This window comes from Heteronotia binoei, chromosome 2 (genome assembly GCF_032191835.1).
Source record: "Heteronotia binoei isolate CCM8104 ecotype False Entrance Well chromosome 2, APGP_CSIRO_Hbin_v1, whole genome shotgun sequence".
In the NCBI taxonomy this organism is placed as follows: Eukaryota; Metazoa; Chordata; class Lepidosauria; order Squamata; family Gekkonidae; genus Heteronotia; species Heteronotia binoei.
Window position 1 is genome coordinate 171,020,939 of NC_083224.1, and position 16,970 is coordinate 171,037,908.

General features: G+C 45.9%; 1 protein-coding gene across 1 annotated transcript in view; it reads left to right on the forward strand.

Annotated features, from left to right (window-relative positions):
- Positions 1–16,970, forward strand: part of DDR2 (discoidin domain receptor tyrosine kinase 2) — a 61,505-nt gene that overhangs the window by 10,948 nt on the left and 33,587 nt on the right. Inside the window, exon 2 of the mRNA XM_060232442.1 lies at positions 3,510–3,618. Coding sequence (XP_060088425.1) covers positions 3,537–3,618 — 82 coding nt within the window. The 5' untranslated portion in view covers positions 3,510–3,536. The remainder of the gene's footprint in view (positions 1–3,509; positions 3,619–16,970) is intronic.

Sequence of the window (16,970 nt, forward strand, 5' to 3'; positions counted from 1 at the left end):
ACTGCATGGTAATGTAAGTGCCACTTTGTTTGTAAACTAATATGTAGTCTATATCCTAGCCGTATGATAACTAATTTTTGTTGTTGTCAGAGAGTTACAGATATGTGAATCATCTACACAACACATTGTAATTTTTTTCTACATGGATGTTGCCTTGGTTGTTAGAACAGAGCTTTTTAAAAAAGAAAAACAAAGCCATTAACCTTCATCTCTGGGTTCATTAAAAGAAAAACAAACCCTTGTGAAATAGGGGTAGTCCTTAATGTCATTTTGGTACTTAAAGCATTTTTTGAGCACAAACAAGACGTGTGACAAATGGAATATGAAACACATTTTTGCTGTTGAGTCACACTATAATTTACAGATTATCCTGGATTTGCAGCAGAGGAATCTGCATTCTCAATCCATGAATCACAGGAAGCAATCAACACCGTGTCAACCTCTACGGCTCCTTTTGAGCCACAGAACAGCTCTGAAAGCTTGTTTCTGTTCCCATAGCTTGACCCTCGGACCCCTGAATTAGGATATCTCTTGGCTGAACCTGAAGAAGTATCCCATATGAGCCCCAAAGGATGTTGCGATCGGCCAACCAACACCTTTTGGTCATCCCTGGCCCTAAGGACGTCCGACTTGCCTTGACTAGGGCCAGGGCCTTTTCGACCCTGGCCCCAACCTGATGGAATCAGCTCCCGGTGGAGGTGTGGGCCCTGCTGGATTTGTTACCCTTCCTCAGGGCCTGCAAGACGGAGCTGTTCCGCCAGGCGTTTAGTTGAGGCAGACGGGTGTCCTCTACTCTGTTGCCTATACCATTGGCTGCCCCCCACCCACAGCGATCTACCATCTGAATCTTTATATTTGGGCCACTGAAAGATTACACCTAAAGTTGCACTATGTGCTGCCCGCCCCTGCTATTTAATGTTGTTGTAATGCTATCGTTTTAACTGCATTTATTGGCTTTATTGATTTTATTGTATGTGATTGTTTTTTTTATCTGAATGTGATCCGCCCTGAGCCCGTCTGGGAAAGGGCAGAATACAAGTGAACCAAATAAATAAATAAGAATGTACTGATTTAGTTGGCTGCTTAATTAGTGGAAGCTTTCATTGTTTAATCGGTGGAGCAGAGTCTGCACAAGGGCATTTATCTTTCCTTGGGCAGAGGCAATATTTTCATTGGCAGTGTTATTGATTTAATAAGGAATGAAAAAAATACTGAAGGTGGCCATAGTGTCATCTTTTGTTTATTAAAGTGTTAAGTTACCTTCCACTTAGGGTTCCAGTCTCTGAGTGGTGTCTGGAGATTACAACCGATTTCCAGGCAACAGAAATCAGTTCACCTATCACATGGAGAAAATGGCTGCTGTGGAAGGTGGACTTTGTGGCATTATACCCTGTTGAAGTCTCTGCTCTCCCTAGACCCTGCCTTCCTCATGTTCCACCTCTAAACTCTCCAGGTATTTCCCAGGGCAAAACTGGCAACCCTACATTCCACTAAAAGGTAAAGGTCATCCCCTGTGCAAGCATCAGTCGTTTTCGACTCTGGGGTAACGTTGCTTTCACAACGTTTACACTGCAGACCTTTTACGGGGTGGTTTTGCCATTGCCTTCCCCAGTCATTTATACTTTCCTCCCAGCAAGCTGGGTACTAATTTTACTGACCTTTGAAGGATGGAAGGCTGAGTCAACCTGGAGCCGGCTACCTGAACCAGCTTTCGCTGGGATTGAACTCGGGTCGTGAGCAGAGGGCTCTGACTGCAGTACTGCAGCTTTACGACTCTGTGCCATGGGGCTCTTACATTTCACTAGGCGAGCTTAAAAAGCGAATGATGAAGATGTATTTAAATGTAAATCTATTTTTTAAACAGTAAAACATAAACTAAAACTTTTTAATCCGTGGTAAGGCCTCACGTTTCCACGCTTTATAGGTATCTATATTGGTGACTTTTTGTTTTTTAAAAATACAATTTCGTAGCATTTAGTTAATTTATTTAAATATTTGTACCTGGATAGCCCGGGCTACCCTGTACTTGTCAGATCTCAGTGGGATATTTGGATGGGAGACCGCCAAAGAATACCAGGGTCACTACACAGAGGCAGGCTACCAGACAACCTTGGGAGAGAGGTCCCAGGTATTGCTGGGATTCTGATCCATCAAGAACAAATTATTTGAGATGGGCTACTCATGCTGAGTGATTTTGGTTGGCAATTTCCCATTCATCCTTTCCACAGTAGGATTATAATATGCCATAAGTGGTTTTTTTAGTTAGTTACTCCATTTAACCCCACCGCTTTCCCCCAATGGGGACACAAAGCATTCATCATTTGCCTCTCCTTCATTTTATCCTGAGAACAGCCCTGTGAGGTGGGTAAGTTAGGCAGTGTGTGACTGACAAAGATCACCTAGCAAACTTCATGGCAGAATTGGGATTCGAACCCAGCTCTCCCATATCTTAGTCCAGTTCTCTTCTGACACTGATCAGGAGAAACTGTGCAACCTGAGGAGCCTGTCCTCTCCTTTGTTAGAATGAATAACAGAGCAAATAACACCTTTCAGGGCCATTTTGGTTTGGGAAAACTGAATGGGGAATGATGAAGCCCCTTTTCCCCTCCCCCTACTGCCATCCCAATCTGAATTGGGTCTCTGTGGGGCAAATTAATTCCCAGCAACTGTTGTCTGACTAGATGTAATGGGAGTTGTCCCCTGGCACAACTCATTAAGAGATGTAACATAAAGTTTGGTTTTAAGTGTGCTGATATAAGGTCGAATTCAGATCGGGACCATAGAGAGGGTAGAAAAGGAGCTTCTGCCTTCTCCGGGGCAAATAGTGCTTCCCCAAGGCCATTTCAGATCAGGAAGGGAGAAAGCCACTTCTTCCCCTGTGCTGTAACCCCAATCTAAATTGTGTAAATATGTCCCTAAATTACGGTTGTAACTTTCAAAAACCCTTAAGCCAACCTTGCTCACTGTCAGAGTGATAGGGTTGCCAAGTCCAGTTCAAGAAATATCTGGGGACTTTGGGGGTGGAGCCAGAAGAAAGGGTGTGACAAGCATAATTGAACGCTGAAGGGAGTTCTGGCCATCACATTTAAAGGGACCGCACATCTTTTAAATGCCTTTCCTCCATTGGAAATAATGGATAGGGGCATCTTCTTTTGGAGCTCATAGAATTGGGTCCCCTGGTCCAATCTTTTTGAAACTTGGCGGGTATTTTAGGGGGAGGCACTGGATGCTGTGCTGAAAATTTGGTGCCTCTACCTCAGAAAACAGCAACCTTAGATCCACAGATACCCGCAGTTCAATTCTCCATTATATCCTATAGGAATTGGCCTCCATAGGGAATAATGGAGTGCCCAGCAGATATTTCTGATAACCTGGAAGTGGAGGGAGGGGCTCCAAATCGGGGGATCCCCTGTCCCCACCTGGGGATTGGCAACCCTACACAGCAACACTGTGTAAGATTTAATGATGTATCCTGAGCCTGTTTCTCTTTATCCATGCTCTTACTGTAGGTACCGGAGTCGTAAAAGTGTTCCAAGATGCTCACTCCTGCCTGGGCATTGATAGCTGTACTGGTGCTGTTGGATATTCCAAGTGCTGTGAAAGCCCAGGTCAATCCAGGTAAGGGATAACTTTGCCATTTGTTGGGGACACAGAATGGGAGGTCCGACATACACCGTGGCTTCCCAACACTGGGTGGCTGATCCCAGAAACCTGGAAAAGAGTAAAGGAAGCAGGAAGAGAGGAAGTGTAACCATAAGACCTTCCTAAATAAGTAGGTGGACAAAGAACAACAGAAGTAATATTATGGAAAAGGCTCATGTAGATTTTGGTTGGAAGGTGAAATAGCGCTAAAGGTCATAGCTACATGAAAATTTTCAGGAGCCCCATGGCACAGAGTGGTAAAGCTGCAGTACTGCAGTCCAAGCTCTCTGCTCACAACCTGAGTTCAATCCTGGCAGAAGCTGGGTTCAGGTAGCTGGCTCAAGGTTGATTCTGCCTTCCATCCTTCCGAGGTCGGTAAAATTAGTACCCAGCTTGCTGGGATAGGGTGGGAAGGAAGGAAGGAAGGAAGGAAGGAAGGAAGGAAGGAAGGAAGGAAGGAAGGAAGGAAGGAAGGAAGGAAGGAAGGAAGGAAGACGGGAAGGCAATGGCAAACCACCCTGTAAAAAGTCTGCCGTGAAAGCATTGTGATGTGACATCACCCCAGAGTTGGAAATGACTGGTGCTTGCACAGGGGACTACCTTTACCTTTTTACATGGAAATTAGGCTGAGGCTGATTGTGATGACAACCCCCAGAAAGGAATCATGGCAGAAAACACTTGGAAGGCCTTGAAATACAGGGTGATAACTATCATAAAGTGATGGTGGTGCTTGTTTAGCAGTAGCAATCTGTCACGTCTTAATCTTGCCCTTTCTGTAAGGAGCTCAAGGCAGGGTTCTCCTCTCCTTCCATTTTACCATCACAACAGTCCTTTGAGACTGGCCGAGAATCACCCATGCTTCATGGTTTGGGGGGCGGAGATGGGATTTGAATTTACATCTCCCTGATCTTTGTGGAATATTCTAACCATTGTGCCATGCTTATCCTCAGTTTGTTTTTGCAATTGTTTCAAACCTCTAAATCACACAGATCTGTTGTCCTAAGAGAGAAAGAGAAAGAAAGAAAGAGTAGATGACTGGGGAAGGCAATAGGGTTTGAACCTGATTTCACCATAGAGTTTTGCCCAAAAACTAGGGCATTGCCACATGATATTGGTGGCACGATGACTCCACTGCTGGGTGATGTCATTGCATTGTGTTTCAGGGTGTTTGCAGGTGGGGTTTACCCCTGCTAGCTGGCTGGTCAGCAGTGGGAAGGAGCCACAAAAGTGGGGGAATCCCTGCCCATACTTGGGGGATGTTAACCCTGTCCTCAGTACTGATGGCATTTGGGCCAGTTACTTTATAAGGTGGAAGAGCAATAGGCCTAGTATCTTCAGTCTCAATGTTGTACAGACGTAACTGGGTTCTCCCTGGGAAATTGAAAAAGTTGGTCTGATACTCCATTCAGACAGCCATAATATGCCATTGCTGGTCTTAAGTCATGTTGGGTGCCGTATTTACCCCACTAACAGTGCTACCTTTGGTTATCTTTTCCCGGCCCTTTAATGCAGTTTCTTCTTTTTGCCCTTCTCTGGCCATAAGGACCAGATTACCTCTATCATGTGAAGGCTTTAACATGTTTACAAGGTACATTTTACACTGCCCCCCTTCCAAATGTACATTTACCAGATAGTTTATATTTGAAACGTTGTTTTCAACTCTGAATGGTTCTTCCCAAGCTACTTCTAGCTTGTGCTTTCTCTGAGGCTTACAAGCACTTGGTTTCCTGGCTTGAAGACTCTCTCTCTGGCTTTGGCTTCATCCCAGGTCTTCTTTTTTTTCTCATGGACTCTTTGCTTGTTGTCTGCTGCAGCCACTCTCAGTTCCTGCAGGTTCTCCTGTAGCTCCTGAAGATAGGTGACTACATCCCTGCTTTTGATGTCCTCTTGCCCCATCCATGCTTCTTTAAGGGTATCCATAGGGCCTCTTGCCTGACATCCGAACAGCAGCTTGAAGGGACTAAAACCAGAACTCTCCTGTGGCACTTCACAATAACCAAACAACAGATGTTGAAGAACAAAGTAGGAGTCAAGTTCATCTTTAAGACCAACAAAGTTTTATTCAGAACATAAGCTTTCGTGTGCTCCAAACACACTTCATCATTCCTCGTCTGATGAAGTGTGCTTGGAGCACACGAAAGCTTATGTTCTAAATAAAACTTTGTTGGTCTTAAAGGTGCATTTAACTCCCACTTTGTTCTACAGCTTCATACAAACACAGCTGCCCACTTGGACCTATCTAAACAGATGTTGAAGTCGCTGCTCCCAGCTGTTTCACAGCATAGGTCTTCAGCATGCAGTTCAAGGTGCCATTGAACCTTTCATTTAGAGCAGGGGTGGCCAGTGGTAGCTCTCTAGATGTTTTTTGCCTACAACACCCATCAGCCCCAGCCATCATGGCCAATGACTGGGGCTGATGGGAGTTGTAGGCAAAAAAAACATCTGGAGAGCTACCGTTGGCCATCCCTGATTTAGACTATTTGCTTACAGGTGGTAAGATTTGGTAGTCAGGTGTTTGATACCGCAAGCCTGCAACAGTTCCTTCACTTGGGACATGAATATGGTTCCCAACTTCATGACCATCTCTGAAAATGTTATTGCCCAGAATATATTTCTAAGCCCATGAAAAAGTTAAGACAGCATTTACAAATTAGTCAAGCGGAGTGAGTTTTATATAACTGGAAAGCTCTTGCCAAGACACCGAGAAGGTGCGATGGTTGTCTGGAGAGGCACAAAAACATTGGGATATTGGGAAATCTTTGAACAGCATGCCTGTCAAGCACATATCTGCTGATGTTGAGTCACTCTCTTCCCTCTGTCTCAGCTTTTCCTAGCAAATTGAAACCAGACAGTGAGGCTTCAGATCTGAAGGCTTCTACCAATTTCCAAATGTTGAAATGAGGGGTGTAGCTCCGTTCAGTGGTAGAGCACCTGCTTTGCTGAATGGCCCCCAGGATCTTCAGTTAAAAGGATCAGATAGCAAGTAAAGTGAAAGACGTCAACTTGAGATCCTTTAGAGTACCGCCCTAGAGCCATCAATGGTTTGACTCAGGTTCATGAGCTGAGAATAATTCTATTTAGATTTGGAGCATTTATGGTTATTTCCAAATACTGTGCTGTTTGGAACTGATGGCAATTAGTAAAATTCCAATGGCACATCTCTCCGGCCTTCTGCTTGGCTAGTCTTCCTAATTGGCTCCAATAAACTTTGTGAACAAGCTATTCCATGTTTCAGTAGTGGAAAACGTACAGTGCAAAGAGCAGTGAAAGATACATCTTTTTTAAGCGGAATGTTTATTTACTTCATTTATTTACTCCACTTTTTTTCAAATGGGGGCCCAAAGCACTTTATATTGTTCTTTCCTCCATTTTTATCCTCACACAACCTTGTAAAGTCTGATTGGCTGAAAGTGTGTGAATAGCCCAAGGTCAGCCAGTGGGGATTCAAAGCAAGGTGTCCCAGACTCTAGTCCAACCTTGTAACTGCTACACCATGCTGACTTTCTTTTGCTTTGGCATAGCCAGTGGGATATTTTTAACAGCATCCATTGCCGTAATTACTTTGACAAAGTCCATTTCAAAAGTAGTTTCTAATACAGCCTGCTGTTTGAAAAATGCATGCTGAAAGTTGGGGAAGGCATATAGAGGTAGTTTTTATGGTGTGGCTGTTGATTCCCTGCTAATACTCAATCCTGTTCTCCTGTACACCTCTACCTTGCTATCTTATGTTACACCAATTGGCGAGAGTGACACCTTTTGTGCCCATATCTGTTGGTATTTTCCTTCCCTGAGAGACAAAAGGAGCTGTTGTTTTGTCACGGTGCTTATTCTGGATTGGTGCACAGTGCTACTGGCAGAGCGGTATAGCTGCGGTATCACTCTCTGTTCGCTGCTCACGACCTGAGTTTGATCCTGGCAGAAGCTGGGTTCAGGTAGCCGGCTCATGGTTGACTCAGCCTTCCATCCTTCCAAGGTCAGTAAAATGAGTACCCAGCTTGCTGGGGGGAAAGTGTAGATGACTGGGGAAGGCAATGGCAAACCACCCTGTAAAAAGTCTGTCATGAAAACGTCGTGATGCAACATCACCCCAGAGTCAGAAGCGACTGGTGCTTGCACAGGGGACTACCTTTACATATGTGTGTGTGTATGTGTTTGTGTGTAACATCTGGATATCAAAGACCTCACTACCTCAAATGTTTATTTGAAAACATACAGGCCACCTCTCCAAAGGTAGCTCACAGCTAAAACATTAAAAACAAAGCCATTAAAACACAACCATAAAAAAGGCTGACACACACATTCCATGTCCAGGAGCTGTAAACCACTGCACACCAGTGCTGTAAGGAGCAATAATAACGGGGAAGGCCTTGACCTCTATGCCAAGTATACTTTGTGGAAAATAGGTGCAGAACAAAATAGACTATTAGACTGATTCAGCAGATAACCTGTGCTGGTCTTGCTCTAATTATTCTTGTTCACAGGAGTTCCCTACAGTAAGCACTACAGGTCTTCTCCTGCTACCCAGCCCTAATTCCCACGTTTAATGGGTTTGATTATGGTCAAAGTCTTCCTGATAGTCTGTGGATTGCTTTCTGATTTAATATTGCACTCTCAGTGATGAATGCAAGACGTATATTCTGTATCTGCATCCTTTTAGATTCTATCCCTGTCTCTCGCCTGTACTGTCTTAGAAATGGAGTTCTCTCATAAAGGACTCTTACTAGTTTGAATGACAATTGGCTCAGTGTAACTTTGTACCTTTGCTAGCACATGCACAGTAAAAAGCTGCTGCCGTGTGTGTAAGCCTCATGCACTCTGCTACATATATATCCTGAGTAGCTTATACCAGGGGTCCCCAACTCCTGGGCCTGTTAGCAACTGGGCAGCGCAGACTCCCTGTCCACTCCCCCCTCCCCCCGCAGCACTGTGCAGCCTCACCAGTCCCCCCCCCCACATGGTGTCTCCTCTGCCCTCCATTTTCACAATTTTAAGGCCCGGGAAGGGGCGGTGAAGTGCCTCCTGGGCTCTTTAAAGGTCGCCCCCCCCCCAATGATCAGCAGGGAAAACCACGGCAGCATGAAGCACCCGCTGAAAAAGCGGGGCTGCCCTTGCCTCTTCCCCACTTCCTTCCCATGCCCAGGAAGGAAGTGGGGAGGAGGCAAGGGCAGTGGCACTTTTTCAGCAGGTTGTTTGCCGCTGCCATGGTTTTCCCCCACTGATCAGCTGATCGGTGTGTGTGTGGGGGGTGGGGGTTGGCCTTTAAAGAGCCCAGGAGGTGCTTCACCACCCCTTCCCGAGCCTTAAAATTGTGAAAATAGAGGAGAGAGGATGCACCGTGGGGGGGGGGGGCGAATTTGGCACCCCCACCCTGCTGGCCCTGGTGCCGGTCCCTGGTGCCAAAAAGGTTGGGGGTCACTGGCATATAACATAGCAGTGAATCTGACACTCAGTACAGGATACTGTGGGTGTCAGTCTTCTTTATATAGTGGTAGACCATGGGTGGGGGATTCCCCCTTTCCTCTCTAAACTAATTTTTTTATTCTGGCCCCAACTGAGCAAACTAGTTAAACGCAGGAAGCAGAAGGAAGAAAGGAGGAGGAAGAGTTAAGCATGCTTTCCTCATTAGCTCTTTCCAAACGGCACCCTCCATACTTCATGTTTGGCCAGGTTCAGATCTTCTGCCAGATAGTTTGGCCCAAACTCACTCCCTCTGTGTGTGTGTGTGTGAGAGAGAGAGATCCTAGATATTGTATCTGTGCACACTTCCCCCCACCCTTTCCTTCAGATGTTAAATTCCTGTGTGTGATTATCTGGGATTTAGTTGTTTTTAACTCGGACTTACTTCTGAGTAAACCTTCCTAAGATTGTGCTGCACAGCACCTCAGTGTCCTCCTTTTGGGCCTTGTGTGTCCTTCCTTAACTAGATTCCTTTCAGCAGCCCCGTAGGAGAACTCTCTGGTTCTGATTTGAAGCGGTCTGCCTTGCCCGCCCACTCAGGGAGTACCGCATGGCAAATAGGCTCCTGATTTATTTCAGTCCCCATTTTCCCTTGAAGAGGGCCCCTCATCCCTGAGAAGCAAAGCAGATTGTGTGTAATACCATCCCTTTGTAGACAGAAATCCCTGAATCAGCTTTGTTTTCAGTTATTCCATCCAGTGTGAGTTTGAAGTTAGGGAGAAAAACTTGTTGGCTTTTTAAAGTTTTCCCCACCCCCCTCTCAGTGACGGATGAATACTTGGCCTGTGTATGTTAAGGCTTCTTATAAAAATGTTTGCCTTCAGCAGTCACCCAGGTCTTGGATACAAACGTTTCCAAATATTTTGTAATAGGTTTTACTGTCATAGCTGTGCCCAGAGAATTCTGGGATTTGTAGTTCTGTGAGGTTCCTTCAGCATTCTCCACAACTATGGGTGAAAGGTGAAGCGATTACGGTTTGATTGGTTTTATGTTGGTCCATCCAGCATGCCTCAGTCAGAAGCAACTTGGAGCAAGGGTCCAGTTCTAGACAGGATCACTGAGTTAGGAATCTCAGCCAGGAAGCAGAAGTAAGAGGCCCTAGGAACTTCTTGCATATTGCCTGCTATTAATGGTGCCAAAAGTAGAGGAGTCCCTCTTGGTTTTAACAAGACCGCCGTGGCGCAGAGTGGTAAAGCTGCAGTACTGCAGTCAAACTCTCTGCTCATGACCTGAGTTCGATCCCAGCAGAAGCTGGGTTCAGGTAGCCGGCTCAAGTGTGACTCAGCCTTCCATCCTTCCAAGGTCAGTAAAATAAGTACCCAGCTTGCTGGGGGGGAAGTGTAGATGACTGGGGAAGGCAATGGCAAACCACCCTGTAAAAAAAGTCCGTCGTGAAAACATCATGATGCGATTTCACCCCAGAGTCAGAAACGACTGCTGCTTGCACAGGAGACTACCTACCCTTTTGGTTGGGGGCCTTTGGATCCAAATCATTCATTGGGCATTTTAGGTCTCCTGAAATTCTGATTTGAAATACGGACAGGCTGAAGCCAGGGAGCGAAGGGGTGCTGTCTCGTAGCTCAGGACACAGACACAGTTAAGTTTCATTTTAGAATGACTGCACTTGTTCTGGAGTTCATTTTAAGGGACTGATTTTGTTGTTGTTGAGTGTTTGTGGATGTGCATGCATGCCAGAAATCATGGCTGACTTCTGGTGACCCCTCATGGAGCTTGGACATTTCAGAGAGGTAGCGAGCTTGCCTGCATCTGCAGCCCTGGTGTCCTTTGGAGGTCTCCCATCCAAGTACTTAGAGAGTCAGCCCTGCTTAACTTCCAAGGTTTGATGAGATTGGGCTTGCTGGAGCTATCCAGATCAGAGCTTTAAGGTGCTGAGTTTGATCTTTCATGCCTTTCACAACCTAGGTTTGCAGGGCCATCTCTGTCAGCATGATGATCAATGCTCCTTCTAAACTGTGGAGTCTTGTGAGCAAAAATTTAGCTTCATGAGCTACTGGCATTAAAGTTGTGAGCTACTGCATCAATTAGTTTGCTCTGGGGCCATTTTTCCTCAGCTAAGACAAAAAGGTGTAAGCCAGAGGCTAAAAATAACCTGTGAGTTAGCTCATACTAACTCAGCTTAGAGGGAACACTGATGATGATATGTGGAGGGGGGTTTGTATATTTGTTTGTTTTATTTAACAAAACACACAAAAAAGAATAAGGTGGAGGGACTTCAAATCCCACAACTAAATAAAGTTTAAAACAGAAAAAAAGGATATACATAAGGTAGAGACAAAAATATAACAACAGTGATGGCAGATCTACACCAAAGTTGCTATAAACAATTTCCAAATATCTAAAAATAAGTCCATATGCAATTGTTGCCTATATACCATATGTTCAAATACTGATAGAACCCTCAGGTTCTCAATCCATTTACTGTCTTTTTGTCCCTCAAATGTAATGAGGCTTTTGAGGCTGTAGTAAGGTCCATTTTCATTGACCATTAGTTAGCCTCCAAGAGACAGGCAGATACGTGATGGCTTGTGAGTTTTGTTTCCCCAACCTGTTTATTCTCTCTGTAGCAGCACAATCCAGAGCACTTTTAGTTATTATTGCCAATAATTCTGGATTGGGTTACCAGTGGTTGTGAGATTTGTTTGTATTTTCCAGGAGAGGGTATAATGCCATTATACCACCAGGGTATAATGCCATGGAATTCATCTTACAAAGCAGCCATTTTCTCTAATGAATTTTTATTAAGATTTTTAACGAAATACGTTAAAAGAAGTGGCTACCGAGAGAGAGCAGATCTTCGTTCAGCTACCTTTTTGGCCCTTCAGGCCACTGTCTGTCAATAGTGACCCTACCTTGACTGTTCCAGTGGCTTCTTTGAGTTGTAACCACCTAGTTGGTAGGTGGGAATTGCAATGGCAATGTGGCACTCCATGTGGCATGTCAAGGCATACTTTAGCAGCAAGTTTTTTCTCTTGTTCTGAATAAATTGCGATTGTTGATTCTAAAGAGGATATTGTACTTCTTTTTAACCTTGCGACCTGTACAGTTAAAACATTTTTTTTTTTGGCCTTTCCTTCGTTTGTCTTTTTATGTAGACCAGGTATTTGAAAGAGCCGACGATGACTAAATATGTTAACATGCAATGTGTTTATATCTTTCTGGGAAACCTTAAACTACAGACTGGACCTTGAATCACAGTATCACCAGGCCAGTGGCGGCAACACTGTTTCTCATCCTCCTTTTCTTGTTTTCGTTCTCTATTGTTTCATCTTTCAGATATGTGATTGTATTAGCTCTTTCCATATGAAAGAATTCTCCTTATTTAAATAAAAAAAAGAAAATACACAGAAAATGGAACTGGGAAGTTGGGTTTGAAGAATAAGATGATGAGCAACAAAGATAAAACAGAGGACTTTTAAAATGTATTTGTAGAGAGAGGGAATAGGAAATTAAGCTGTACCAGTTGTAGATGAAAATCAACATATATTCCCTTCTCTCTCTCTTTTTCTTTTATGGTTTTCTCAATTCCATTTTCCGTGTATTTTCAAAGTTGCCATTTTCTCCAGGAGAACTGATCTCTGTAGCCTGGTGATCTCAGTTATAATTCTGGGAGATCTCAAGCCAACTGGAGTCTGGCAAACCCTATCGCCATGAAGTTGACTCATCCTTTTTGACGGTTGCCAGCAGTGTTCCTTCTAAACTGAGTTAGTGTGAGATAGCTCACAGTTTTATAGCCTCCAGCTCACACATTTTTGTCTTAACTCAAGAAAAATGGCCCCAAAGCAAACTAACGTATGCAGTAGCCAAATCGCTCACTCCCAATCTAATGCCAGTAGCTTATGTAGAACTTTTGCTCACAAAACTCCACAGCTTAATGGAATGTTGTATGCTGGGATTTGTAGTCCTTTCAGATGACACCTCTGTTGAAGATAAATCCACAGGTATGGACTATATGAAATGTGTTGGAATGTGCTTTTGCCCTTTGTGAAGGATTCAGATTGGCAGCATCTTCCTTGCCACACTTTAGCCAATGTGGCTCAGTTTGCTAGGAAGTAGCTTCCAGGCAAGTTACGGACATGGTTTTATGGGCTGGGGCCAGCGGTCAGACAGTAAACACTGCGGAACAAGCTGCTCTTTGAGAAACTTTCTTGGCAGCTAATCACGAAAAAAATAACACTCAGGTAGCTGTGCGGGGCCTGCCAAAGCTCCTTCGGCAGCCTCCTGCAAATCAAACCAATTGTACATCCAAGGCACTGGTATTTTTCCACTGGGAAGAAGGCCCTGGGAAGCAGGCATGCAAAACTGCTCCATTCAGTTGTCCCTTTGGTGCTCATTTGCTTAATCTTAGGATAAAGTAATCAGTATGTACCATGTGAATCTGTGATAGGGATGCCAGCCTCCAGGTAGGACCTGGGGACCCCCCAGAATTACAGCTGATTTCCAGACTACGGAGGTCAGTACCCCTGGAGAAAATGGATGCTTCAAAGGGCGGGCTCTATGTCATTGTACCCCGGTGAGGTCCCAGTTCTCTTCAGGCTCCACCCCCAAATATCCAGGAATTTCCCAACCTGGATTTGGCAAAGCTTACCCCCCCATCCCCCACTGGTGGCCAGGAGAGATCTGGCAACCCTACCTCCGCTAGGGTTGCCAATCCCTAGGTGGGGGAAGGCGATCTCCTGGGTTGGAGGCCCTCCCCCCGCTTCAGGGTCATCAGAAAGTGGGGGGGAGGGAAATGTCTGCTGGGCACTCCATTATTCCCTATGGAGACCGATTCCCATAGGGTATAATGGAGAATTGATCTGTGGGTATCTGGGGCTCTGGAGGGCTGTTGTTTGAGGTAAAGCCACCAAATTTTCAGTATAGCATCTGGTGCCTCTCCCCAAAATATCCTCCAAGTTTCAAAAAGATTTGATCAGGGGGTCCAATTCTATGAGCCCTAAAAGAAGGTACCCCTATCCTTCATTATTTCCAATAGAGGGAAGGCATTTAAAAGATGTGCGGTTCCTTTAAATGTGATGGCCAGAACTTCCTTTGGAGTTCAATTATGCTTGTCACAACCTTGCTTCTGGCTCCACCTCAATGTCTCCTGGCTCCACCCCCAAAGTCCCCAGATATTTCTTGAATTGTACTTGGCAACCTTGACCTCAGCTGTAGTCCTTTTTGGTCTACGAGGGGGATGGGTGGGAACCCAAGCATTGTACCAGGAAAAAGTAAGCAGAGTTTCCCCCACTATTTTAAATCACTGCCTGAAAAGCTTCCTCACTGCCTGAAAAGCTTCCTAACTAGATCTTCCTCTGTTTGTTTGTTTGATAGATACAACAACAGGACTTGTGTGTGTGATGGGGTGGTGGGGAGGAGAGCCCAAGGTATTCTATATCCCACGTTAAATTCTGGCTAGTTTTGAAAGTGACTTCTCCTTCTGAGGCTTTCCTCCTTGGGCCTGACATCCTAAAGCTCTTTCTGACTAACACAACTCGAGCTGCAGCCAAGCCACCTTGCACACAGCATTGCTGTTCTCCACAGCACACACATGCCTGGTGCAACTTGAAAGCATCCCTTCCAGGAGCAAGGTTTTTTTGAGTTGTTTTATCTCTTGCCTTTTCCTAGAGTCTGCTGGGCTGGATGACCACTGAAGATGATTGGCCTCTCTCCCCCCTCCCCAGTTAGGGAAAACTCTTTCCAGGAACTGAAATGCTGAGTTTATTGTGCTCAGTCCCTTGAACTGCAGAGCACTTGAGTCATAAGACAGGGCTCGGCCATAGCTAGTGTTTTGGAAAGGAAAGCGGCATAGGAACTGAACCTGTGAGGGTCTTGCCGAGGAGCCTCACGGTGCTGAGCCAAGATCCCACTGATATTGCCACCGTTCCAGTGGCTGGCAGGCTAACAGGCAGAGAAAAGCATCACAGCAACAGATAGATACACATACAAATTTTAACTTTTCACATTTTCTTCTGATCTGTGGAAGGCAAATCCTGCATAGATTCTAATGACATACCCAGTATGGATCTTAGATTCTAGCATGATAGAAATCTAGTTCTGGCTATCTAGGAAGCATCATGCGATCTGGACCCTTGCCCCTCCTGGCTGATTAAATCTTGCCAAGGGGAACTTAGATGTCCTTTACGGGACATCATAAACAGATCCCTCCTAGAGGGGCATTTTCCAACACCTCTGAAAGAGGCTTTGGTCCACCCTCTCTTGAAAAAAGCTACAGCAGACCCGGCCGAATTGGCGAACTACCGTCCGGTGTCTAATTTACCGTTCTTAGGTAAAATTATTGAGAGGGCCGTGGCGCTGCAGCTACAGAGGTTTCTGGATGACGCTTCTGTCCTAGACCCATGTCACTCTGGCTTCCAGCCGGGCCATGGGACGGAGACGGTGCTGGTCGCCTTGATAGATGACCTCCAACGGCAACTGGATCGAGGCGGCGTTGCGGTGCTGATGTTGTTAGATCTGTCGGCTGCATTTGATACAGTCGACCATCGGCTACTGACGCGCCGCCTCGCCGACATTGGGGTTGAGGGGTCGGCCTTGCAATGGCTTTCCTCCTTTCTCCTAGGTCGGGGACAAAGGGTGGCTATTGGGGGTGAGCGGTCCCGGAGGCGCACACTGGATTGTGGGGTGCCTCAGGGAGCAGTGCTCTCCCCGATGTTGTTCTACATCTATATGCGCCCCCTTGCCCAGATTGCCCGGCGGTTTGGGCTGGGTTGCCATCAATATGCAGATGACACCCAGCTCTATCTACTAATGGATGGCTGGCCCAACCCCGCTCCAGGGAATCTCGACCGGGCCTTACAGGCTGTTGCGACATGGCTCAGGCTGAGTGGGCTGAAGCTGAACCCAGCGAAGACAGAGGTCCTATGCGTGGGTCGCGGCGCTCCGGGAAGGGAAATAGCTCTCCCGGCCTTCGATGGTGCGCCATTGAAAGCAGCGCACCAGGTAAAGAGCCTGGGTGTTTTACTGGAGCCTACATTATCGATGGAGGCCCAGATAGCAGCCACCGCCAAGTCAGCATTCTTCCATCTGAAGCGGGCAAGGCAGTTGGCCCCTTTCCTTGAGCGCCGGGACCTCGCAACAGTGATCCATGCAACGGTCACCTCAAGACTAGACTACCGTAATGCCCTCTACTTGGGGCTACCTCTGTGCCGGACCCGGAGACTGCAGAAGGCGGCGGCTAGGCTGTTGTTGGGACTCCCGAAACGGGAACATATATGGCCGGGGCTACGTGAACTGCACTGGCTGCTGATTATATACCGGGTCCAGTACAAAGTGTTGGTCATTACCTTTAAAGCCTTATATGGCCGAGGACCTGCCTACCTGAGGGACCGTCTTTCCCCATATGAACCCCAGAGAGCACTGAGGTCAGCCGGGAAAAACCTAATGACCATCCCCGGGCCGAAGGAGATTAAACACCAGAATATTAGAGCACGGGCCTTTTCGATCGCGGCCCCTACCCTATGGAACCGACTCCCCGAGGAGGTGCGGGCCCTGCGGAGCCTTGATCAGTTCCGCAGGGCCTGCAAGACCACCCTTTTTAAACTTGCACACTCGGACTGCTAAAAAGGATCGGTAATTAAGGATCCGCCAACGCGGTCTAAAGACCTATACCGCTGTATAACTGCATTTATTAGACTGGTTTTAATGTTATTAAGCTTTATGTTTTATATTGTAAATCTAAGGCTCTATTTATTACTGTATGTTTTTATAAAATGTTGTTAGCCGCCCTGAGCCTGCCGAGGTGGGGGAGGGCGGGATATAAATGAAATTAATAATAATAATAATAAATAATCATTCTTTAATCAGGTGTGCCACTTGAGGGTGATTGCTTAATCAAAGTTGCTTACAAGATCCCT